Source organism: Colletotrichum gloeosporioides (assembly GCF_011800055.1).
Source record: "Colletotrichum gloeosporioides strain Lc1 chromosome Unknown consensus_63, whole genome shotgun sequence".
NCBI classification, from domain to species: domain Eukaryota; kingdom Fungi; phylum Ascomycota; class Sordariomycetes; order Glomerellales; family Glomerellaceae; genus Colletotrichum; species Colletotrichum gloeosporioides.
In genome coordinates this window covers 468,879-491,751 of record NW_025544708.1, presented here as the reverse complement: position 1 = coordinate 491,751, position 22,873 = coordinate 468,879, and the positions used below count along the sequence as shown (strand labels likewise).

General features: G+C 55.4%; 7 protein-coding genes across 7 annotated transcripts; 6 read left to right on the top strand and 1 right to left on the bottom strand.

Moving 5' to 3' along the window:
- Nucleotides 1-994: 994 nt before the first annotated feature.
- Nucleotides 995-2,487, top strand: GCG54_00003299 (Ribose-phosphate pyrophosphokinase 2; the record flags this gene model as incomplete). Its single annotated transcript, XM_045403372.1, has 8 exons — nt 995-1,071; nt 1,148-1,177; nt 1,313-1,339; nt 1,429-1,559; nt 1,619-1,713; nt 1,791-2,116; nt 2,170-2,207; nt 2,261-2,487. The coding sequence occupies 8 exons, from the start codon at nt 995-997 to the stop codon at nt 2,485-2,487; spliced, it is 951 nt and encodes a 316-aa protein (XP_045261653.1).
- Nucleotides 2,488-3,351: 864 nt separating this feature from the next.
- GCG54_00003298 (40S ribosomal protein S6-B) lies at nt 3,352-4,806 on the bottom strand (the record flags this gene model as incomplete). Its single annotated transcript, XM_045403371.1, has 5 exons — nt 3,352-3,447; nt 3,507-3,674; nt 4,086-4,448; nt 4,557-4,643; nt 4,801-4,806. 5 exons carry the CDS (start codon nt 4,804-4,806, stop codon nt 3,352-3,354), a joined length of 720 nt encoding a protein of 239 aa, XP_045261652.1.
- A 394-nt stretch (nt 4,807-5,200) lies between these two features.
- On the top strand, nt 5,201-5,644 carry GCG54_00003297 (uncharacterized protein; the record flags this gene model as incomplete). Its single annotated transcript, XM_045403370.1, has 1 exon — nt 5,201-5,644. One exon carries the CDS (start codon nt 5,201-5,203, stop codon nt 5,642-5,644), a length of 444 nt encoding a protein of 147 aa, XP_045261651.1.
- Nucleotides 5,645-7,514: 1,870 nt separating this feature from the next.
- On the top strand, nt 7,515-8,726 carry GCG54_00003296 (Endo-1 4-beta-xylanase 1; the record flags this gene model as incomplete). Its single annotated transcript, XM_045403369.1, has 3 exons — nt 7,515-7,742; nt 7,796-8,431; nt 8,487-8,726. The coding sequence occupies 3 exons, from the start codon at nt 7,515-7,517 to the stop codon at nt 8,724-8,726; spliced, it is 1,104 nt and encodes a 367-aa protein (XP_045261650.1).
- A 1,533-nt stretch (nt 8,727-10,259) lies between these two features.
- On the top strand, nt 10,260-11,585 carry GCG54_00003295 (uncharacterized protein; the record flags this gene model as incomplete). The annotated part of the gene is made up of 4 exons (XM_045403368.1): nt 10,260-10,469; nt 10,540-11,254; nt 11,310-11,458; nt 11,511-11,585. The coding sequence occupies 4 exons, from the start codon at nt 10,260-10,262 to the stop codon at nt 11,583-11,585; spliced, it is 1,149 nt and encodes a 382-aa protein (XP_045261649.1).
- Nucleotides 11,586-11,988: 403 nt separating this feature from the next.
- GCG54_00003294 (uncharacterized protein) lies at nt 11,989-12,620 on the top strand (the record flags this gene model as incomplete). The annotated part of the gene is made up of 2 exons (XM_045403367.1): nt 11,989-12,172; nt 12,253-12,620. The coding sequence occupies 2 exons, from the start codon at nt 11,989-11,991 to the stop codon at nt 12,618-12,620; spliced, it is 552 nt and encodes a 183-aa protein (XP_045261648.1).
- A 421-nt stretch (nt 12,621-13,041) lies between these two features.
- Nucleotides 13,042-14,125, top strand: GCG54_00003293 (putative hydrolase nit2; the record flags this gene model as incomplete). The annotated part of the gene is made up of 3 exons (XM_045403366.1): nt 13,042-13,053; nt 13,128-13,220; nt 13,343-14,125. The coding sequence occupies 3 exons, from the start codon at nt 13,042-13,044 to the stop codon at nt 14,123-14,125; spliced, it is 888 nt and encodes a 295-aa protein (XP_045261647.1).
- Between the last annotated feature and the right edge of the window lie 8,748 nt (nt 14,126-22,873).

The following is a 22,873-nucleotide window of genomic DNA, read 5'->3' as shown; positions in this document are numbered from 1 at the left end:
TTTGTTTCGGCCCCAAGCGCGAGATGCTGGCTGTGTCCTCGCGGAGTGCAGGCTGCTTGGAACACAAGGTAGTATTCTTGATTTTGGTGGCTTAGTATGTAGAGTACTCAACAAGTCCACTAGATGACAATTCCTGGTTCTGTGCTATAGTGCATCAAAGTTTGTGACAGAGCTTCAACGGTTGATGGCTGCAGCTAAATTGCTACCCCAAAATGCATCTGAGTGGTCGAATGCTTGACGGCCAGCACGGGCCTTTCCGAAGAGGAGAGGTCGAAGGGAAACAGGCCTGGATCTGCTGTAAGTGAGCAAGCCACACGAAAGTCAGAATAGGGAACTCCTGGAGTTGCTGAGTGGGAACGTGGCTTGTTTTCTCTTCTATAAGTCCAAATCTTACAAAGTACGTTTAAAGTGGTCCATCTAGTACAGAGGAGCTCTTTCCAAAAGACTTTGTGTGAAGGTATGGTAACCAGCACTCAAAAGGTGGTCCAATGTGAAGAAGAGCCGAGGACCTGGGGACCCTTGCTTGTTCTCCACAGACCATTTTGACCTCTCAGCGATGGCGGAACAATGACGGCAGGGCGCTAGTCCTCTTTTTTTTTTTTTTTTTTCCTTTCCTTTCCCTCCCGCAGTATTCTCCAGTGACAACCGCAAAGTTCACAATTGACAAGAAAATCTGCAATCTGGTTGTTGACAACTGAACGCGACCCTCTTGTTCTCACACCCCAGAAACCATCTTGCCGTGCTACTCTGGCGCATAACCACCACACGTCTCACAACATTTTCCAAAGACAACTGGGTGCGACTCCGAACGACCGATAGCCATACCCCTCCATCGTGACCCCGCGCTGCGTTTCGATTCGCCGAGCAACTCGACCTTAGCCTGCAAACATCAGCAGGTACTGCAGGCCTTGCCTATTTACGCGACCAGCCACCCCCTCTCGACCTCTTTTCTTTTTTTCCTCTTCTTCCCGTCGTCACACTTACGACCGACCTCATGGGGGACATGGCGAACGATATCAAGCTGCTGAAGGGCAGTTCCCACGGGGAGCTGTCCCAGAAGGTCGCACAGCGGTATGTCTCTCCTTCTTCAATTGAACGGCTCGGCGGAAAATGACTCTTGCTGACCTGCGATTTTGCGCCGCGACAGTCTTGGAATTCCTCTTGCGAAGACTATGAGGTGAGCGATTCCCCCTCCTCTTCGCCGAGCGATCACGATTCTCCCGCGCGCGCCGACTGCCACAAACAAAACCGAAAAAAATCTATGCGTTCCCGATTGCCGCAATTGATTGCTGACCGCTGTGCTTCCTTGCAGTCTGAACTACTCCAACCAAGAAACCAGGTTAGCGAACAATCTCTCGCCGAGATGGGCGGCTTGAGTTTGGGAGCATTTTTGAACTGACGTCTTTACTGTGTCACCGTTGGCGAGAGCGTCCGCGACGAGGATGTCTTCATCCTGCAATCGAGCGAGCCTGGAAACGTCAACGACGGCCTCATGGAGCTTCTGATCATGATCCACGCCTGCAGAACCGCATCCGCCCGCCGAATCACCGCCGTCATTCGTCAGTACCACCGTATTCCACATCATGGGGGTTTTGCCTGCTGACGAGGAGATACACAGCTTGCTTTCCTTACGCTAGACAGGACAAGAAGGACAAGAGTCGTGCTCCGATCAGCGCGAAGCTGGTTGCGAACATGCTTCAGGTTTCGGGATGCGTAAGTACCGCTGGCGGGAGAACGGTAATAGGGACACGGTGAGGACTGACGCTCTTCTTCTTGTTCGCGACACACAGAATCACGTCATCACGATGGACCTTCACGCCTCGCAGATCCAGGGATTCTTCAACATCCCCGTCGACAACCTGTACGCCGAGCCTAGTGTGCTCCAGTGGATCAAGTCCAACATGAGTGTCGAGGACACCGTCATCGTCTCCCCCGACGCCGGCGGTGCCAAGCGAGCCACCGGTATTGCCGATCGCCTCGAGACTGGCTTCGCCCTGATCCACAAGGAGCGCCCTCGCCCCAACGTCGTCGGTCGCATGATTCTCGTCGGAGACGTCAGAGACAAGATTGCCATCCTGGTTGACGACATGGCTGACACCTGCGGCACCCTCGCCAAGTTCGTGACAGCCGTATCACTCACGACGGTTCCATCTGCTAACTGTGTTGTAGGGCTGCTGAGACTCTCAACAACGCCGGTGCTCGTGAGGGTAGGTTTCCTCCTTCTCATCGATATCGTCTTTTATGCTCACTAGTGTTCCAGTCATCGCCATCGTCACCCACGGCGTCCTCAGCGGCAACGCCGTCGAGACGCTCAACAACAGCTGCCTGTCCCGTATCGTCGTGACCAACACCGTGCCCCTCGGCGACAAGATCGAGCGCTGCCCCAAGCTGCGCGTCATCGACATCAGCCAGGTCCTTGGCGAGGCCATCCGCCGCACCCACAACGGCGAGAGCGTCAGCTACCTCTTCAACCACGTCCCCGTGTAGGAGAAATCGGGATAGGTTTTTTCCAAATGGTTTTCTGAGGTTTCTCTTCCCAAGGGCCGGCAGCAGCAGCAGTAGCCCAAGATTGGAACAATATCATGGGCATCGTTGTTCTTTTTGTTCATTTTCAAAAAAGGGGTGGGCGTCACGGCACAAAATAGCATTCAGGCAAGGTTGCTTTTTTCAGGCAGATTACGAACTGCTTTAGACAGAAAATCCAGGTTCATGTGAACTGATACCACGAGGTAGAATCAATATCGTCCTTCATGTCTTGATACCCATATTGATGTCCACTGAACGTCGAATTTCAACGTCGACTCACTTGCTGCGCATCTGTGAAAGCCAAAGGTGGGTCTCAGCCCATGGCTCCAACTGGAGGCAGGCGGTGAGTCTGGGGTAAGAAATTTTTAGACCCTGAAGTTGAGCAACGGCCCACGTCAAATGTGTGGATCAGATTTCTTGAGGCAAAGCCCAAGAAGATCTCCCCGGCCGACAGACATCTAGTCGATGAGCGTCCTTAACATGGAGATAATGCGGAGGGGATATCAGGATTACGACGACCGAGGAAGATGCGAGGGGACATGTCATGAAACATCTCAAACAAAAACTTTTATCGCTGTGGTATTTGCGCGTCAAGGATGCATTTCCATTTTGAATGCCCTAATACATTCGTGAACTGAGGAAAGAACTCAAGACTGGTCTCATGACCTTTAATCCAGTCCCGCATCCTTCTTTCCCCGTCTTTTTTGAAAAACGTTTCCCGTTCCCACGCCGGATGCAAGAGAAACCAGAAGGGACCCCAAGTAGTGATTCGTTACCTTTTCACATTTTTCCCACCTGAACCAACGCCATACGCAAGGGTTAGATTTACTTGCGCATGGAGGAGGCACGGCGCTTGCGGGCGTCGGCCTTCTCGGCCTTGCGCTCAGCGACACGCTTGGCGAGGATCTGGGCGTATTCGTTCTGCAGAGGGAGTCAGCGTCAATGATCCTAGGACGAAGAACCAGTAGAAGAAAACGTACAGCCTCGTCCTTGACCTTCTCGGCCTGGCGGCGCTTGAGGGCGATGCGGTGGCGCTTGTGCTGGAGACGCTGGGGGGTGACGAGTCTCTGGATCTTGGGGGCCTTGGTGTAAGGCTTCTTGCCCTCGCCCTTGGGCTGGACCTCGCGGCGGATGACGTACTTGCGGACCTATGAGTTACGGCAAAGAGTGCCTAGGTTAGCAACTGCAGGTTTTGGGTCTGTGATTTGGATAGCAAAAGCCGACGCGTGCTTCCCTTCCCCTTCTTTCCGTTGGCCCCCCTTCTTCCTCATGTGACTGCTCTTTCCCTCGAAGGTCCTCCTCTCTTCGTAACGCAAATCTTGAGCTCTCGTGGGCTTCACAAGTATTCGAGTCGGGAAAAGATTCTGGGTTCCTGAGGAAAGGCAACGCAACAAAGAGCAAGAAGTGGGGTTTCGGGAAGGAAAAGGGATGGGAAACACGGTCCCGTCTCTCACACTCTACCTGGTCTGCTGAAATCCTCCACCGCAGCACCGTTGGTAGGCGATGACGAAGTGGCTGATGTTCCCGGAGCGGGGACACTGCGAAAGGAGCACACATACATCGTCATCCTTGGTGAGGCTGAAGAACTTGCGGATCTTGGTGGCGCGCTTGGGGCCGAGGCGCTTGGGGTGGACGACGTCGGTCAGGCCGGGGATGTCGGCCTCGCCCTGCTTCACGACGGAGAGAGCAAGGACGGAGAGGTCCATGCCGACGATGCAGCCGCGGACGGACTTGCGCTTGCGCTCACCGGTGCGGCGGGGGCGGTAGCAGGAGTGGCCGTCGGAGAGGAGGAGGCGGACACGGGTAGGGTGCATGACACCCTGCTTCATGGGGAAACCCTGCTTGTCGTTGCCGCCGGTGATCTTGAAGATGTAGCCCTTGAACTCGTCGCCGACGGAGTCACCGGGGACCTCAGCGCCCATCTGTTGTGATTGTTAGTCTATGTGTTTGTTGCCTATCGCTGCTTCGACTCGGGTCGTCTGTTCGGTGTCGACGAGGTCTTTCGCGCGAGGGAGAGAGGAAAAACATACGCGCTTCTCCATGAAGACACGGAGCTTGCGCTCATCCTCAATCTCGATGAGCTTCTGGCTGCCATTGGCAGGGTAGGAGATGTTCAACTATTTGCGGAAAAATGGTCAGCGCCTGTCAATTTTCTCGAAAGTTTTCCCCGCCGAAAATTTGGCGGTCATGCAGCGACAGCAGCAAATTTGAATTGACGTGATCGCAATTCTCCTTCTCTGCTCGTCGTGCTCGTGAGGAGTGGTGATTTCTTACCTTCATCTTGCCGGCGGGTTGGGGATGAGGGTCGTGAAGTTGTCGACTGGCTGCGGTTAGTTGGGAAAAAAGAGTGAAAAGTGAAAATGGCCGAAATTCGAGATGTGTGTGTCGCTAGGGGCCTCAGGGCTGGGGAGCTGACCGGCCAATCAGAACGAACTGAGCCGGGTCCAGGTCTGGCGGCGGTAAGTCGACGTGGATCGAGCTTTTTCTCACGTGACTGAGGATTCCGGAAAGTACGTACCCCACCAGACGCGCTCTTTCTTAGGTAATCTCGACATCGTCACATCCCAGTCCATCTCATTGACAAGATTCCCGGTCATCACCAGCTGCGGACATCATACACTCCCGACGCTTCTTGGAACTTCAAATATCGACGCACCTCGAGCGATCATCCGCCATGTCGGAAGTCAAGATCTACCCGCCCAAAAAGGGTTCTCCAGGGTCTGACAACCCTTTGCCGCAAACCATCAAGACCCCATCAGGACTTGCACTGCTTGAGATGCAAGGCACAATCAATCTGCCTCATTTCAATGCCGATGGCGAGGGTGATAAGACCGCGCCCGAGGTCCCCGTTGGCAGAATCGTATTCCCGGAATACCATCCTGGAGATGACAGCACAGCTTGGATGAAGCGGGTCTTCCTCTACGTCGGTCAGCACCAGAGACTCAGCGGCGAAGTCAAGAAACTACCAAAGGCGATGGCCATTGTTCGTCGCAAGGGAGAGGCGAAGATTAGTGCCAACGGCGAGACGGAGGAGGAGCTGGAAATTGCTGAGATTGTCAAGTACAAGATCATGTTTGGGCAGAGGCCCGAGCCCGTCGGGACAGAGCATACTTCATAGGGGAAGTTGTCCTTCGCGACGGCTCAAGGCCGTCGAAGCAATTTCTGAGACTTCTGGGCAAAGACCGAAGTGGTGGGTCTCAAGTGCAACGAGTTGCTCTCTTGGAGGCCTTCGCATGCGCCTTGGATCGCCCAACGTTCGATCGTCCAACGAGACCGGGAATGCATCTCTTGGAGGCTAGCTCGGTTTGGTACATTTGCAGCTAGGAAACCTGAGGCCGGCGGCTGCTCTGTCACTGGCACAGTATCAACATGAGCGTTCGGGACGAGGCATCCTTAGGAACATCACCGGCATGGCAGACAAAAGCGCTGCGACGAAACCCGCCGGGTCGCGGTATTTCACATAACGTGTCATTCGGCCAACGCTGAATGATGGAGATCACCAGACTTGTCGCGAAAAAAATCGGTCGCATCAGTCGGAAACACCTCACCATGTCGCTCAGTCCCGAAGCAGCATACAAACCACAGAGACGCGCCGTTCGAAACGATCGAGATAGCAGCCGACCTGACAGAAGGGTAGGCTGGTTTTGAGTCTCTTGGTGGAAAGCGTCGGTCAGAATATCGGCACATCTCTCATCACGGAGCGCATGTCAATAAGAGGCTACCAGTTCCCAGGTGTGGAGTCGCATGAACAAAGGTTCATTCACTCCTCACGCTTCTACTTCGTTCATCTGAACGCCCGTCTCAGCCGTCCTGCGGCGTATCCCGTCCGATCTGGGGTTTCTAAGGACGTGGACGAGGAAGAGGATGGCGGCGGCAGAAATATAGATTGCATTCACGAGAACAATGACAGGCCCAGTAAGCTCTCGGGAGGAAAAACTCAGATCGACTGCCAAAAAAAAAAAAAAAAAAAAAAAAAAAAAAACCATTNAAACCCCCCCCAAAAAAAAAAAAAAAAAAAAAAAAAAAAAGCCATTATTGCAGCAGCAGCCAGTCAAGAGAAGGCGTCATCAACAGACGAAAACACACATTGAAACCAGCCGTTGAATACCTTACCGACCAAAAGACTTGGCAATTTACCCACGTTAACCAGAATTTCGACCCATGACGATATTATCACTGTTCTGATTTCGGCCTTCACCGACAAGTTACTATCATCAAGACATCAAGCCAAGAGAGGGGGGGAAAACGTTGCCGTCACAACATCACAAAGTCAATGGTTCAATTCATGTCCGACAAGGATTCTCCACACCTCCGCGGACTGCGTGAGGGGGAACGTTGGGGACTACCCGAGGTGGCTATTAGGATAAATAGCTGGCGCATCTTGCAATTGCAACTCTAATTTAACCGCAGACAGCCTGATTGACCGGTTTCCCTTCGCCCCAGCCGGAGATGGAGATGTTCATGCCAGGGACGACCCCTGCCACCCGCTAGCCGTGGTCGCACTATTGGCTCTGTTCAACCGGCACCTCTAAACTTCTGGTTCTCGCCGGAATGAGCTCCTGTTCTAGCGCTCTTGGTTCATAACCCACATCACCGGTATTCCCTTCACCATCTCTCATACGTCTTGAGTCCAACGGGCCAAGCGGCCCTCTAACTTGTTTACCCAAACAACAAGAATGCTACCCAGGCCTGCAGGTCTTGGGCCCAAGACGGTGGGCGACGCCAGACCAGGTTCTCCTCACTTGGAGGACGTCACCTGGGGCTAGCAATATCCCCGGCTTCGCCTCCGCCATGTTGGATGATCCGGAGAGCATTCTCGTCCCGTCGGCTGCGAAATTGGGGTAAAGATGGGGAACGGTGTTGCATGGGACCTTGCATATATGAATTGAGCTGTCTTCCCGTGCACCTGGAGCTGCTGATACTATTGTCCTTCACCTCCCCGTCTCAGTCTCTAGAGAAAGGTCTTCTTCACTCGGTCCGCGGTCATCATGCACCTTCAGTCTCTCACCGTGCCACTGCTGGCGGCATCGCTGCCGTTGGCCTCGGCCCAGCTCGAGTACTACGCCAAGAAAGCCGGCCTGCTTTACTTTGGTGCCGCGACCGACTCTCCGGGACAGCGTGAACGCGCAGGTCTGGAGGCCTCCTACACCCAGTACGATGCCATCTTAGATGACATCAATGAGTTTGGCCAGACCACCCCGACCAACGGGCAGAAGGTCAGTCACCTACTCTGTCGAGTGCCTCCCGAATCAACTAACATCACGCCCAGTGGCTCTTCACCGAGCCCGAGCCCGGCGTCTTCAACTACACCGAGGGCGAGATCGTCTCCTCCATCGCCGAGGAGAACGGCCAACTCCTTCGCTGCCACGCCCTCGTCTGGCACAGCCAGCTGGCCCCCTGGGTCGAAACTACCGAGTGGACACCCGAGGAGCTCGAGGAGGTGATTGTCCGACACATTACAAACGTTGCGGGCCACTGGAAGGGCCGCTGCTACGCCTGGGACGTCGTCAACGAGGCGCTCGAGGACGACGGCACATGGCGCCAGTCGGTGTTTTACAAGGTGCTCGGCGAGGACTACATTAAGCTGGCGTTCCGCACGGCGGCCGAGGTCGACCCAGACGCGAAGCTCTACTACAACGACTACAACCTGGAGAGCGTCAGCGCCAAGAGCGAGGCGGCCAGGGGCATCGTCAAGATGCTCCAGGCTGACGGCATCAGGATCGACGGCATCGGCATGCAGGCTCACTTGGTCGCCCACCGCGCGCCGACTCTGGACCAGCAGATTGAGGTCATCAGCAGCTACGCCGAGCTCGGCGTCGAGGTCGCCCTGACTGAGTTGGACGTCAGGATCGAGCTTCCCGTCAACGAGACCAACTTGGAGTGGCAGAAAGAGGCCTACAAGGCTGTAAGTAGAGGACCACAAGTCTCAAAATTTTGCTTGACACTAACACGCCAAATAGTCCGTTGGAGCCTGTGTCCAAGTCCCCGCGTGCGTCGGAATCACTATCTGGGACTTCTACGACCCTTTCAGCTGGGTTCCCTACACCTTTGAGGGTGAGGGCGCGGCCCTTCTCTGGTTTGACGACTTCAGCAAGCACCCCGCCTATGACGGTGCCTTGGAGGCATTGAAGAACAAGACCGCTCCTCCTTGCAGGAGGCGACGAGGACTTGATTCCAGCAAGAGCAGGAAGCTTCTTTAAGTACCTAGAGGCTTCGTATAATGCATAATGAAAGATACTTTAGCTTTGAGAGACTGCGTAAATACTCAAAATATATAGTCTAGCGCGTCACCTAAGGACGTGCGCGTACATATATGACTATCACTTTCATGACATCGCAACTCGGACTTCTGCAATGCCCAATATGCTGTTTGGCAGATTAATATAAGTCACCAGTTTTACGAAGAACGCCGCTGGTCACTCCCGATATCAGTGTCTCGAGTCCCCACTCACAACGACCAAGTCTCACAATCCGGACTGCTTGCTCCATCAACAGCCAAACAACAATGGAAATTCTGGGTGCCATACATCTTGAGCGAACAAAGCTGCATCGAACAAAAAATGTTGAATCTGTTCGACAAGAACAATCTCAAGCATCCGTCACAATTTGGCCCGGACTATGCCCGACTTGCAGATCATCCTGACTAATACTCCCGGATCTATCGGAGCCTCAACGCCTCTCATCTGCCGGAGTCAGGCGGAGCAGCGCCCGTGGGCTGGTCAACGTGTCGGGCATTTTCCCCGGCGATCTTTGACAGTTTAGTGATCGTGAGAGGGCCCGCTAGTTGTCAATGGCTTAGAGCTTGGGCAAGCAGGTGCCTCGAGCCATCTTGTGGGTTTGTCGAACCCTTGATCCTGCAGTCTGCAGTGTTTTTTTGTTTTTTGTTTTTTAGTAAATCAGGATGGTTGTGACAAATAACCTTAACAATTTGGGCAAAGAAACTCGGGGTCCAGCAGTCTTTGATGTCGACGGCGCCCGGCTGAGGCGTTGCCGCTAAGAGCTAGGACGGGTTGAGTGGAAGTCCACCTGGTGGTGCCGTCATCTTGCGCATCTGTTGCGGGCTAGCAGTCGCTCACTAAGCGCACGCGAAGTGAGATCTGCGACAATTTGAAATATCTCAAATAGCCTATCCGGCATCTGTTTGCTGTGGTGTTGAAGGCTAACGATGCTTGTTCTTGGGATTGGGCGCAGCGAAGCGCGGTCGAGGCGGAGCAAACTCCGCGGGAAGGAGCATGCAGGATATATGGAATTATTAGATACCACCCACAAAGCGTGTTTACACTTTCAAGGTTCCTTTGAAACGCAAAAACATTCCAGAAAAGTTGTAGCTTGGCTTTTGGCACGCTAGACGGCTAGTCCGGCTGGCTCAAGCCTAGGACGACAACCGGACCGCGGCCAGGTGCCTGGATGGCTACGGCTGGCTTTAAACGGTGAGTTCATTGAGCCCAATTCCATCGATACCGAGGCTTAAGGAATGACTGTTGACATCATGCGTGCGCAGGCGGCTGGCCCGGTGGTGATGGGTCCTGACTACGGGTCGGGGGCTTATCACAATTTGCCTGTCAGCTTGTTGCGGAGAGGAGGACGATGATCGCGGCCTCTCGGCATTTTACGTATATAACCCGCGAGCCTGGTCCATGTCCCAATTCTTGATTGTCTTGGATTATCACGACGCAGCCCAGATCAACTACTGTGAGCATTACATACGACGAAGTGCAACACAATTCATCACAATGGTAAACCTAATTTCAACAACACTACCCCTGGCCTTTGCGGCTCTGGCCTCGGCCAGGATGTGCAAGAACATCACTGTCGAAGTCGACATCTCGGCACGGAACGCCGTCTTCGATATCGAGGTCCCCAAGACGAATGTCGAAGTGACCAACTTCTTGCTTGACCTCTCACAACAAGGGGCCAACTACACCGCGACAGTACTGAAAGATGTAAGTCGATGCGAACCAGCACTCTCAAGCTTGCTCACCGACCGGAGCCCTCAACTAACAACTCAAACAGTATGCCGACGTCAGCGGAACCTACCAGCTGGCCTCGACCTACTGCGAGCCCGACGCCGGCCCGGGCGCCGTCATCCAGATTTTGACCCATGGAATCGGCTTCGACAGGAGCTACTGGGACTTCTCGGCTAAGGGCGGCGAGTACAGCTACGTCGGCCCCGTCGTCGACGACTACGGCTTCTCGACGCTGACCTGGGACCGCCTCGGCATCGCGCAGTCCTCGCACGGCGAGCCCGTCAACGAGATCCAGGCCATGCTCGAGGTCGCCGCCCTCAAGGCCCTGACCGACAAGGTCCGCGACAGCACCCTTCCAGGCCTCGAGGACCGCAAGTTCGCCAAGGTCGTGCACGTCGGCCACTCGTTCGGCTCCGCGCACAGCTACGCGCTGACGGCACTGTACCCGGACGTCTCGGACGGCATCATTCTGACGGGCTTCGCGCAGAACGGGTCGTTCCTGGCGGACTTCATCCTCGGCGGCGCCTTCATCCAGGCGAACCAGGTGCCGGCGCTGAGCAACTACGCGGACGGGTACATTGCGTCCGCGTACGAGGGTGGCGTGCAGGTCAACTTCTTCGGGCCGGACAACTTCGAGCCGGAGATCCTGACGGCCGTGTACGAGGCGGGACAGCCGGTCACGGTGGGCGAGTTGTTGACTGTTGGCGGCGAGGCTGCGTCGCCCAACGCGTTCAAGGGGCCTGTCCTCATTGTCACTGGTGGTAAGTCCACGACTGTTGTGAATATTGGTGATTAGACGCTGACGGTCTCCTGCAGAGAGAGATATTCCGTTCTGCGGAGGAAACTGCCTCGCGACGGGCAACCCGGATCTGCCCTCGATCCCGGCGTCGTCGGGTATGATTTTCAAGAATGCCAGCGCTTTCGAGGCGTACATTGTTCCCAAGGCTGGACACGGCTTGGCTTTCGTAAGTTGACCCCCTTGAATCGTGGGCGGACACAATGCTAACCACCCAACAGAGCACTTCTCACGTTGAGGTGACGAGCAAGATGTCTGATTTCCTGTACCAGAATGGTCTGGGTTGCCTAATCTAGGCGATTAGCCTGGCATGTAAATACAGAAGTGCATTGCATAAAGTCGTGTGATGGAGCCAGCCATCTACGTCATAATCATAATAGTTAAGAGGACTGTAATTGAAGAATCAAGCACAAAACCAATACGAGAGAAATGGTTCATGCAAACTGGGTGACACAACACATGTCGGCCAACGCCAGCGTGGATTCGGAGCAATTGATCGCTGCGTTAATTCCGTGGAGTTTCGGCACCGAGGGCGACTTTGAAGACCGCGGACTACGGCAACTAACCGAGTCTGACGTGAGACATTGCATTTAAAGAGCGATTGTCGCCCTCTCAATCGAGGGCACTTTGGCAACTCGCAGCGAACAACAATCGAGGATCCAAGAGTAACATCAACAGTGACAATTACCCAAAAGAGATATGCATGAATGGCAGATAAAAGCAAGAGAAGACGCCGAGAACCAACAAGACGCGCCGTCCTCACTGCGCGAACTGCTCGGGATGGATTCCGAGACGAACAAGGCACCGATCCCCGTCGTCGTCTGCGGCAAGGCGGAGGTCGTCGGCCGTGTCGTCATCGAAGGCCTGAAGCCGGAATATGAAGGTAAGCTTCTGTCGTCTGGCACACCCGGGCTGCATCGATGACGGGCCGATCCGCTCACACCTTTTCCCCCCAAAACGCAGTCGTCCACTTCATCTTGACGCCCGCCTCAGGAGCCGCCATCATCCCGGCGATTCTAACGGGACAGACCCCGCCGTCCCACCCGGACTCGAGCGCCATCGGGACGGGGAACTACTCCGTCCCACCCCGCGCCATCATCCTCGGGGCTGCGTTCGACGACGAGGCGCTCGAGACCATCAAGAAGGGCGTCGCTGGGGCTGGGGGCGTCAAGAAGAAGGTACCTTGGCTGAGGCACGATACCAGTAAGCCGTCACCGCCGATCGGGCCGGAGTACGGCAAGGCCGTGGTTGCGAGATGCAAGGAGACGTTGGCACGGTTGGAGAAGGAGGGGAAGTTGGATGGGGAGCACGATGCTGATGAGTGGTACTGAGTCCAAGGACTAGCCAGGCCCAGCGACTCACTTCATAGGGCGTTCCAATGCCATCGACTTGACCGAGTTGATTAATGAAAAGGCTTGTCTCATCTGATGTTGTCATTGACCGCGGGAAAGACGGTCGGGATGGCGACACCAAGTCTACCCCGCTGCAACCCACCGCAAGATAAGCGATAAGGCAGGAAACATGCCGATGAACGGCATCACTCACCTCTTCATCGACAACCTTGACTTTCGTCAAACTTGCATGAACCATCATCCACCTCTGACCTGTGGTCCTCTTGTTTCTTTTGAACGTTGTTCCCCGCCACGTGGTGCTGTACACTCGCACCCACACCATCTCAGATCCCAACGTTCATGTGTCTCATCCCAGGACAATCCCAGGTCTTAACATATCGTCCCATCTCACTCCCAGACAATGGCGATCGCGGTACGGTCTGCCACATCTCGACGCAAGGCCACGTGGTGTAGCCGCAACTCTACTGACGTCTTGGCATCACACAGGCTGTCGGTCAGATATGCTCAACCGCGTCGCTGGCGCATAACCTCGAGCAGTGCGTCAAACTAGTCGCCAAGGCCGCTGTTGGTGGCGCAAAGGTATGGCTTTCTTCCCCAAAACACTCGTTCTGAGTCGTCGCGAAGGCAGAGAGACATGCTCGTTGCCAACGCCTCATAAAAGACGTCCCGCAACAAAGTCATCCCCAACTGACACCCGCAAGGTCCTCTTCCTCCCCGAGGCCGCAGACTACATCGCGTCCAGCCCCCAGGAATCTCTCTCCCTCGCCCAGCCCGAGTCCACATCCCCCTTCGTCCTCGGCCTCCAAGAAGCGGCAAAGCAGCACTCGCTCGCCGTCAACGTCGGCATCCACGTCCCGGCCCCGCCCTCGCCACCCTCCCCCGGCGGCGGCCCCCGACTCCTCAACCGCAGCCTCTGGATCGACGCAGACGGCTCCGTCAACGCCGCCGCGACCTACGACAAGCTTCACCTCTTCGACTACGGCGCCCTCCGCGAGTCCGCCACCGTCCAGGCCGGCCCCGCCCTGACCGCTCCGTTCCCCACCGCCGTCGGCCGCGTCGGCTCCCTCATCTGCTTCGACCTCCGCTTCCCGGAGCCCGCCCTCGCCCTCACCCACCCGGCGCCCCGCAGCACCTTCCTCCCCGAGAACGGCGGCGCCGGCGTCGCCCAGGTCCTGCTGTACCCCTCCGCCTTCACGCTCAAGACGGGCCGCGCGCACTGGGAGACGCTGCTGCGCGCGCGCGCCATCGAGACGCAGAGCTGGGTCGTCGCCGCGGCGCAGGTCGGCGCGCACAACGCGAAGCGCAGCAGCTACGGCCACAGCATGGTCGTCGATCCCTGGGGCGCCGTCAGGCTGGAGCTCGGCGGTGTGGACGCCGACGGCAGGGCCGAGGAGGGCGCCGAGGGGGCCATTGGCTTCGTCGACGTGGATTTGGATGAGTGGACGAGGATCCGCGAGGGCATGCCGTTGGTCAGACGCACGTGAGTTGTCCTTGCCTTTGCTCCTCCTCTTTGCTGCCCCCGCCTCCCTTTTTTTTTGTGTGTGTCTTGTTCCCGGACGACACGTTTTTTGCTGCACATCGTCACACCGCCTTTGAGCCTCATGTCTCGTGTTTCCATATTGTGAACAGCACAACCGCATCCCCCTCCAACCCTCCCCTGCAGACGCACACGCCCCCGTATATCCCACTGATCTTCCCTTCCCCTTCGTCCGGCCCCTCTCTTCTCCATATCGTGAGAGAGAAAGGTACCAGCTGGATGGTTTGACTGACGAGAGGAAACAAGCGATGTGTACCCTGGAATCTAGGTGTAAGCCGCCCGCCCACGGCACGCGGCACGCCCCCCCTCCCTCCCCTTCCCCATGTGAGCTGTCACAATCCCGAGGAGCAGGGTCAAGCTGGGTACGGCAGATGCAGTGTCCCCGTCATCTTGCAGATGAAAGGAAAAAAGTCCTTCTAGAAAGCCTCGTCGCCGGGGAGGGGAGGCGGTCAGGGTGTACGGCGTACGGATACGTTTTGATGATGATGTTGAGCCTGGCACTCGGTAGCACCGTGATAAGAGTTAGAGCGCCCCCGGGGTCCGGGGGACAGACGGAACAGACAGGCAGGGGGACAAGGGATGGAAGAGCGGTAGGACCCAATGACTCGGCACGTCTGCGGGAGTTCTAGAAGGAATTGCAAATGTTCCATGGATGGGGCGCCGGCAAATGAGTGAATATCAGACAAGCAAGGCCCTTCCCTCCACCGCCCGTGTTTGACAGGGCTGGCAGAGATGTCCACATCACCGGTGAGGCCTCACCGAGGCAACGCAACGCAACGTAGCGGGCAGCGGTAGCGGTAGCGGTAGCGGCAGCAAGGGAGATGGGATGGGGATGGGAATGGGAATGGGACGGTGGATGATGGGCGATGCATGTGCATGTGCGCCGTCCGCCGCGTGCCGTTGGGGACCATTATGCGGTCAAGGACGATGCGGCGGTCAACTTACCGCAGATAACTAAGCTATGACGGGGGTGGGCTGGATCTTCCTTCGCCCCCATGTTTGCCAGTTGTCCATGCCGATGGTAGTGTTAGTTGCGTGTGTTGACCGAGAACGACTGCAAATTTTCTCACAGTGATGGCCCGGTGAGTCAACATCCCCAGGGGGTCGGTGGTCGTTGTCAAAACTGCAATGTGTGTTTGTCTCTCTCCCTGGGCAGCGGAAAACATTCACCATCGCCCTGGTCACCGGGGAAGATGATGAGATGAGCCGCCCAGCGCTTGAACGGTAGCGTCAGTGTTAGCGCCCAGCTGTGCCAGCCAGCGCGGCCATCGGTGAAGGGGTGGATGGGCGGTGGTGGTACCCGTAGGCCAGCTAGGCAAGCAAGCACAGCAGCCCAACGGTTTTAAAATTGGGGTTTGCGGTGTGATGGGTGCTGCGCTGGCAGTTCAAGGGGAGGGGTGTTGGGGTGGTAGCGGCCATGGTGCGTCGTCTTCTTGCCCGTCCCCGGGGGCCTGGTAAGAAGAAGGTGAAGCCCGTTGTCTGTCTGTTGGTGGAGTTATGTGTTGGGCATGGGCATTTTGCCCAGACACGGAAGAAGGCGAGAAGAAGGAAAAAGAGGGTCCCGCTAGAAGGAAAATCTGAAATTTGGAAATAACGTGGTAAATTAGGAGCAGAGGCCAAGCGAGAAGAAGCTGTGGATCTGCTTCAGTTGCTTCAGCTGGGGGGGGAGGGGTCCACGCAACAACCTCGTCGAGGGTGTGTGTCAATCGTGATTTCCATGGATGATGACAGCGGTGCGGTACGGACCACGGTGCAGGCTTTCGTGGACGGTGTTCATGTCGCCCGGGGCCGTTGTCACTTTCTCTCGCGGCGGGTGGAGACGGCCACCGTCGACGTGGACCGGCAGTGTTTCCCAGTGGATGGAGGCAAAGAGTGGAGATGGGCCGGGTTCGAAGAAGAAGAAAAGAACAAGAGGAGACATTGTTCTCATCATGGCCCCCGGGGACCCGGAATCCATGCCCCGGGATGCCGTTGTCCAGGTCCCGGTCCGCATGGTCCATGAAGGCCCCACCGCTGCGAAAAAAGGGCATTTGGTAACTTGGGACCGGCCGTCCGCCCTGTCTGTCGTCGTTTGCGGGCCTCCGGGGGGCCTCCCCTGAACCCGGACCTGGACCATGAACCTGGGCTGGCTCCCTCGCTGGGCCCCTCTGGAAAGAAGGAAAGAAGCCAGAGAGAAGAGTTCCAAAACCACAGCCCCGGGAAATTTGGAGCGTTTGGGAATGAGGACCTTGCTCCTCCTCCTCCTGCCCCCGGCTGGTGGTGACTTTTGTTTTGCTTTCCTTCTCTCACCGTGACGATCAAGGGCGAGGGGTCTCGCTCAGTGCCTCCCTCTCACCGAATGGACCCCCAATCCCAAACTCCAATGCCACCGAGGGCGAGGGCAGGGGGATCGACAGATGGGCAGGAGCTTTTTACCAGGAGGTTGGGGACCCAAAGGAGGGCCCCCATCCTGAGGGAAAAGTCATGGGGTTTGGGCACACAACAGAGAGAGATTGTGTGCGCCGAACATATGGAAAGATGGGATGAAACGTGGGAAGGATGATCTCTGCTGTCAAATGTCCCATCCCCCTCTCCTCTGTCGCTCCTCCTGTGTGGGGTGGGGGGCTCCAAATTCCTCAATGTTTGGCCCATCTTATGCAATCTGGGCGAGACCTGGGCTCCCCAAAAGGGGGTTTTCGCCTCCTCGTGACGGACGGTTGGTCCCCAGAGAGAGGAACCGACGGCAAGAGGCGTCGCAGTGCGTGGGATGTCAAACTCTACCGAGGCGGGGAGATCACGCTCCAGGAGGCGCTGCGGATGCTGTGAGGTCTCGCTCTCGTTGTGGCGTGTTGAGCCGCATGATCCAAGGCCCCGGTGAGCTGAGGTCTCGAGACTTCCGAAACCCGGTCTTTACTCTGCGGTTCCGGATTTTCTCGCTTCTCGGCCGATGAAGCGTCGCATAGCCTCAGGATGGGGGCCGAAGAGAGGAGGGAAAGAGGTCTTTGATCTCTTTGGTCTGGATGGCCGCGTCCCTGGATCCCGCGCAATGCGTAGCGTCGAGCCACCGTGTGTCTGTTGTCGCTGTCGCAGTCGTGGTCGCCATCGTCGGCGAACGGGGCCGGGGACGTCATCAAGACATCGCATCACGATGACATGTTTGCTGCTTCCAGTTCCCGCCGCCACCGGGGCGCATATCCGGAGGATGGATACCTCGTGCGGTGCGGTTTGCGTGTTGGCCATAACCATCTCCATATTTGATAGCCTGGGGAAATATCAAAGTTGCTGCAGCAGGCTCAAGAAGGAAGTGGTGGGTACGTAGCTGGCCACGAGTTCCCAAACTTCCGGTTGGCGCCACAGGAAGGCAAGCCAGACTCAGGCACTCGTGGCACTGTACCTGTATTTCCGGATCCGGACGACGTCGCAACTGAGTGTGCCGGAGTGCGACTCTGCGTCTGCATTGTGTCGTTTGGATGTAACCCCCCCAAATAAGATAAGGAGGCCAAGGGAGAATCCCACGGGGAGAGAGAGTTTGTCGTGACTCGCAACGGACGCGACCAACGGCAATGGTGGATTGAGCCGGCTGTAGATGGTTGGAGGGGAGAATGATAACGGCGGGCGGTCACCCCCCCTGGAGATGATGTTGATCCTATCACATTTCGCATCACCAACAGAGGGCAAACACTCTGGAACGAGGAACCAACAATGGGACATTCAGAAACAACACCGGACTTCCAACCAACAGCTGGTCGAGGCACAAACAGCAGGTTGTTGTTGGTGGTTGAGTTGCAAGGGGCCCTGCAAACAGCGAAATGGGAGGGTGACCTCTCGATGCGAAACAAGCGAGACGACACACACACAGCACCACCACCGATGCAAATAAAAAGAAAAGAAAACGCACAAACACGAATGCATTTCATCCACCAATAGAAAGTCTCATCAAAATCAATGATATCTGATTGCTCGAAAAAGGCGATCAATGTGCATTCAAAACTCCAAAAGAATGGGCAAACAAGCTGTCGTGTCATCAGAGCCCCTATCAATTTCCAGCTGGGCTGGGTCGTCACCGTCCTCCTCGACGAGGTGAGATAAGGTGTGTCAAGGTGAAGGCCATCCCTCACCTGGGTCACACCTTGGACCTCACCGAGCCCGGGCTTCAGCTGATGAGGAAGAAGAAAAGAGTGGGACAAGCCACCATCTCGGTCAAAGCGCATCCTCTGATTGGTCGGGGAAATCAGAAACAGCAGGAAAAAAAGAAAAGAGGGAACCCCTGGCCCACCGCGGGCCACTCCCGATGGGAGGAAGAAAGAATGAGAAAAAAGAAGGTCCCAGCGCTTTGGTTCCCGGGACGCCGCCGGCTGCATTAGCGCAATCAGCCAGCAGAGAGGGAAGCCGAGGAAGCAGCAAGCAGTCAGCTTGTCCCGTCGGTTTTTTTTTTTTTTTTTNTTTTTTTTTTTTTTTTTTCTGCCAGCACACACCACCCCCTTTTTCTTTCTTCCTGTTCCCTGCTGCCCACCACTACCATCACCACGGCCGTTTCTGATGGCGGCGGCGCCTGGACTGCGCTGCGTGCGAAAGTCGCAAGTGTGCCTGGCTAACAATACTCACACCACAACCACCACCACAACCACCCCCTTTCTTTTCGCGCAAATCGCTCCCGTCCATCGTCCTGCCCCCAAGTCCTATTAGTGCAGCCGCCATCGTCGACCGGATAGCCCATCACCTGTTTGTTACGCAGTCTAGTCGCAAAAACCTGAAATTCCCGTCCCACTAGCCCTAGGCTGCGTGTACCTTACCACTAGCCGCCTCATTACCGCGCCGTACCCGATCTCTGCCCCTACCCCAAATTAAAGTCTAAATCCCCTTTTTCTTCCTCTGCCTCTTCCGTCCATCGTCGCGCAAAACGGATAGTCTAATGCAAGGCACCATCGCCCCATATAGGAAGTAGTGTATCCGTCGTCCAAAGAGCCAAACGCGTCCGACGCGGTGCTCCCGCGCGACCGACGCGCGCCGCTTCTCGTATGCGACGACAATCCTCAGTATCACAGTGACCTAAACCCAAGATGAAGGTCCCGGCGCACCAAGCCAGCACACAAACACACACACAGCATCAGACTCAGCTAAACCCATAGTCTCGGAGCCCGTCCATCAAGGAAACCATGTCCCAGACGGGGAATTGGTTGGACACGGTACGCGAAAGGAACCAAGAATGAAAAAATTGAAAAAGTCGCCCTTCCAACCGGAACGTCTGCAGTAACACATCCGGGCCGGCAACTTTTTTTTCTGTCGCTCGGTCTTGTGTCTGTTCGCACTGCATTGCGTAGCCACCCCCCAACTTCATCCAGCCTGTCCAGGTAGCGCGGTAGGCACTTCATCTCGGGGGACCTACCCAACGTCGCATTCATGGCGTCAGGCGCATCATCTGCGATGGCAAAAACTCTCTCAGCTGGCTCCTCCCAACCACGCAGTCGGGCCGCAGCTACGCGGCAGGCGACGGTCCGAAGGGGACTGGACTGGCTCCATCGAAACAAAAAATCGCCAAAAGAGTCGAGTCGAGTTCGATCCCAACTATCCTTGTCGCTGCGATTTGCGCTGCGCTGCGCCATTGCCGGCCGCAAGGGGATAAAGCAAAGTGTAAAACATCCAATGCGCAAAAATAGCTTTCCCAACGTCGCATTTGTCTCTCTCTCTGCACTCACTCTCTCTCGACGTGAGTTCGAACGAGACGAGGGTTTGGTGTAGGTCGTAGCACTGCATCGCAACAAGTTACTTCCGTTCAAGGGCCCCCTAACCATGTCCCATGCCATCCGAACCTCAACTGGACTCTAAAATCCGTGGTGTGCTATTCTTGCTTTTCTGCTCCAAGGCTTCACCTTGTCCGCTGCCTCGGTCTGCTTTCTTTCTTTTCAATTCCCTGCATACCGTCCTGCGTATTGGCAACGCGATGCGATGCGCCTCTGCGGTCACTGAGGAAAGGGGACGGGCAGAAAGAAAGAAAGAAAAAAAAAAAGCGCCACAGAATGCATAGTCATCACCATCATCATCAACACCACTACACCCCCCCCCCCCCCCCCCCAAAANCCCCCCCCCCCCCCCCCCATGCAAAACCGTCTTCCCCGGCTGCACACATCCCAAACCCGCATGGCCCGTATGCACGATCTACGACATCCTCCTCTCGAAAAATAAGAAACCACCTTTGTACTACCACAACCTGGGCCCCCCTCTGTTGCAAGCTCTTCCGTTTGGAGGATGGCCAACATGTTTCCCTTGCCTCTTTCAGCATATACAATGGCCTAAAAAAAAAAAAAATGATTGCCCGCGCATAAGCGCCGGTCCAGGTCTTACCGTCTTAGCTGAGAATCATGGTCTCTGGATGGACGGCACGGCTGTGTCGATCATCGCGTAGTCTGACTTGTAGTAGTAGTTCGCAGCAGCCACCACCGCCCACCACCAAGGAAAACCCTCGCTCGTCCTCGATATGTCAGACACATCAAGAACCTCTTCTTAGTCAGGATCGAGACCCCGTACCGAGTCGGGAAAGGGGAGACAAAAAGATGGATGGATGAATGGGGGCCCGCCGCCGGCATGTCGCAGTCATGTCAGTTGGGACAAACCGGGGCCCTTTCTCCAACCAGACCACTCACTCCCGCGCACCGCATCCGCCCCCGGCTTCCGATCCCCCCCNCCCCCATCCATCATCCCCTCCCCCTCCTCCTCAAAAGTCTCACTCTCCCTTCCCTCCCCGGATACATCACCCGTCTAGCCTTTTCGCCTCTTTGAATGAGCAGATTTCAATGACACTCTGTGACTCTCTTTGCTCTGTCAGTTTAGTTTGGCGCTTACCGGTTGGTCATCGGTCATCCTCTCTCCCTTCGCCGCCTGCCCCCTTGGGTCCTTTGCGCCAACCATCATCACCAACGACTCAACAACCCCTCCATTCTACTAATTCGTAAAAGCAAAATCGCCCGGCATACCGATCAGGAATGTTGAAGTCGCCCGCCAGTACGCACGACACCCCTGTCCGCCCGAGATGCATCCTGCACACACTCGCACCAATCTGACCGATCTGGAATGTGCCCGGCTACGTCACGAATAGCAAGAGAGAGAGCGCCCGAACATGAGCACAAACGCGTCAGGGTGTGGTGGTTTTATCTATGTGTGCGTCGCAATATTGGACCAAGTGATGTAATTAGGGCTCCGTTGGTTGATCATGTCGTGAAGATGCGATGCAAATGTCAAAAAAATATTCAGATGCTTCAAAATGCGTTGTGATGAAATAAGCTTTTTGTTTCCATACGATTGAGCGCTGTGTAGCTATCCTAGACTCTTGTAGAGAAAGGTAACTAATAGATACAAGTCTAAAAGAGGGCTAAACCCGCGGGGTATCTTCTTTTTCCTGAGTCCAGCCCAAGCCGCTTCCGATATTAAGGACTCAAGACGAGAAAGAATAAAAACAAAACAGTGGCCGCGAAGCCTTTTGGTGGTTCTCGACTACACGTTGGGGAAGAAACAGAAGAGCAAAGCCAAGCAGGGGGGGGAATAAATGGTGTAAGTGATGGATAAAAGTTGTCCTTCGTCGCCATTTTGCCTTGTTCTGACAAGGTCGGGGAATAAAGTAAGGTAATAGGAAAGCGTTGCTGACATGTCCTAGGCGATCTCGCTCTCAGGGGACCCGCGAGGTATCCTAAAGCCTGGAGAGGGGAAAAAGAGAAAAGCCAAACAAAACAAATGGGTAGTGATACAAAGTAAAAAGAAATCCAAAAACAGAGTCTATATGCGAATCAAGTTCTTTTCCCAGCCCGTATCCCAGAATTTTTTGTAGCCCGTCTCCCAAATCAAGTTGCCTAAAGCAGAAGAGATAGAAAAAAAAGAAATCCAATCGCCCCAACTCTCGCGTTGCTTTTCGCCCGTGTCCAAAGTGAAAACCCCCCAAGAGTGAATAAAAAAGAAAAATTGTCGTCTCACACCCTGAGCGACGGTTGAGGCGGCTAAGTGCCATGTGCGTCGAGGGTGGTGGTTGCGTTGTTCATGCGTTGCTGCCCGACCATGCTGTCTATGGTGGCTCACCGACAGTTTGGAATGGATCCGCCGGGGATATTGTTGTCGTCGTCGGATTTCGATTCGTAGGACGCTGAAGGGGACCCCAGATGCAGGATGTGAGAGCTGACAGGATGGATAACCAAAACGAGCCATCCATAGGGCAAAGTCCCAGAAAAACCCAGATCCGTCTATGTTGTAACGCCATGCCGTTTGTGTTTTCCCACCCAAAGTACAGCTGGGATTGTGATCCCAGAAAGATCAAAGAAAAATTTCGATGCCGCATCATGAAAACCGTGATTGAGCGTTCCCATTCGCCTTGCTGCTGGGAAGCAAGTTGTGGCTCCGAGCCGGTGTGTTCTAGTCTTCGACAGGAATGCGTATTAAAATGGTTGTATGGTAATGTTGTTGCGAAATCGGCCAGGACGTTGTACAGACGAGGTGGTACATTTGGAGAAAAGACCGCCAGTATTAGAAGTGTTGTAGGGATGTAATGGTGTGCGTATGTTCGAATGAGACGCTGCAGCAGCGGGCAGAAAGCGGGTTGTTGCCCCTGTCCGGTGGCGCGTAGAATGCCAGCGCGTCAGCCGCGAGGCCCGCGGGCGGGAAGATGTGTGTGTCGTTCATCATGCTCATGGCACGTCGGTGGATGTTGCGAGGAAAAACCGGCGTGAAGCAGATT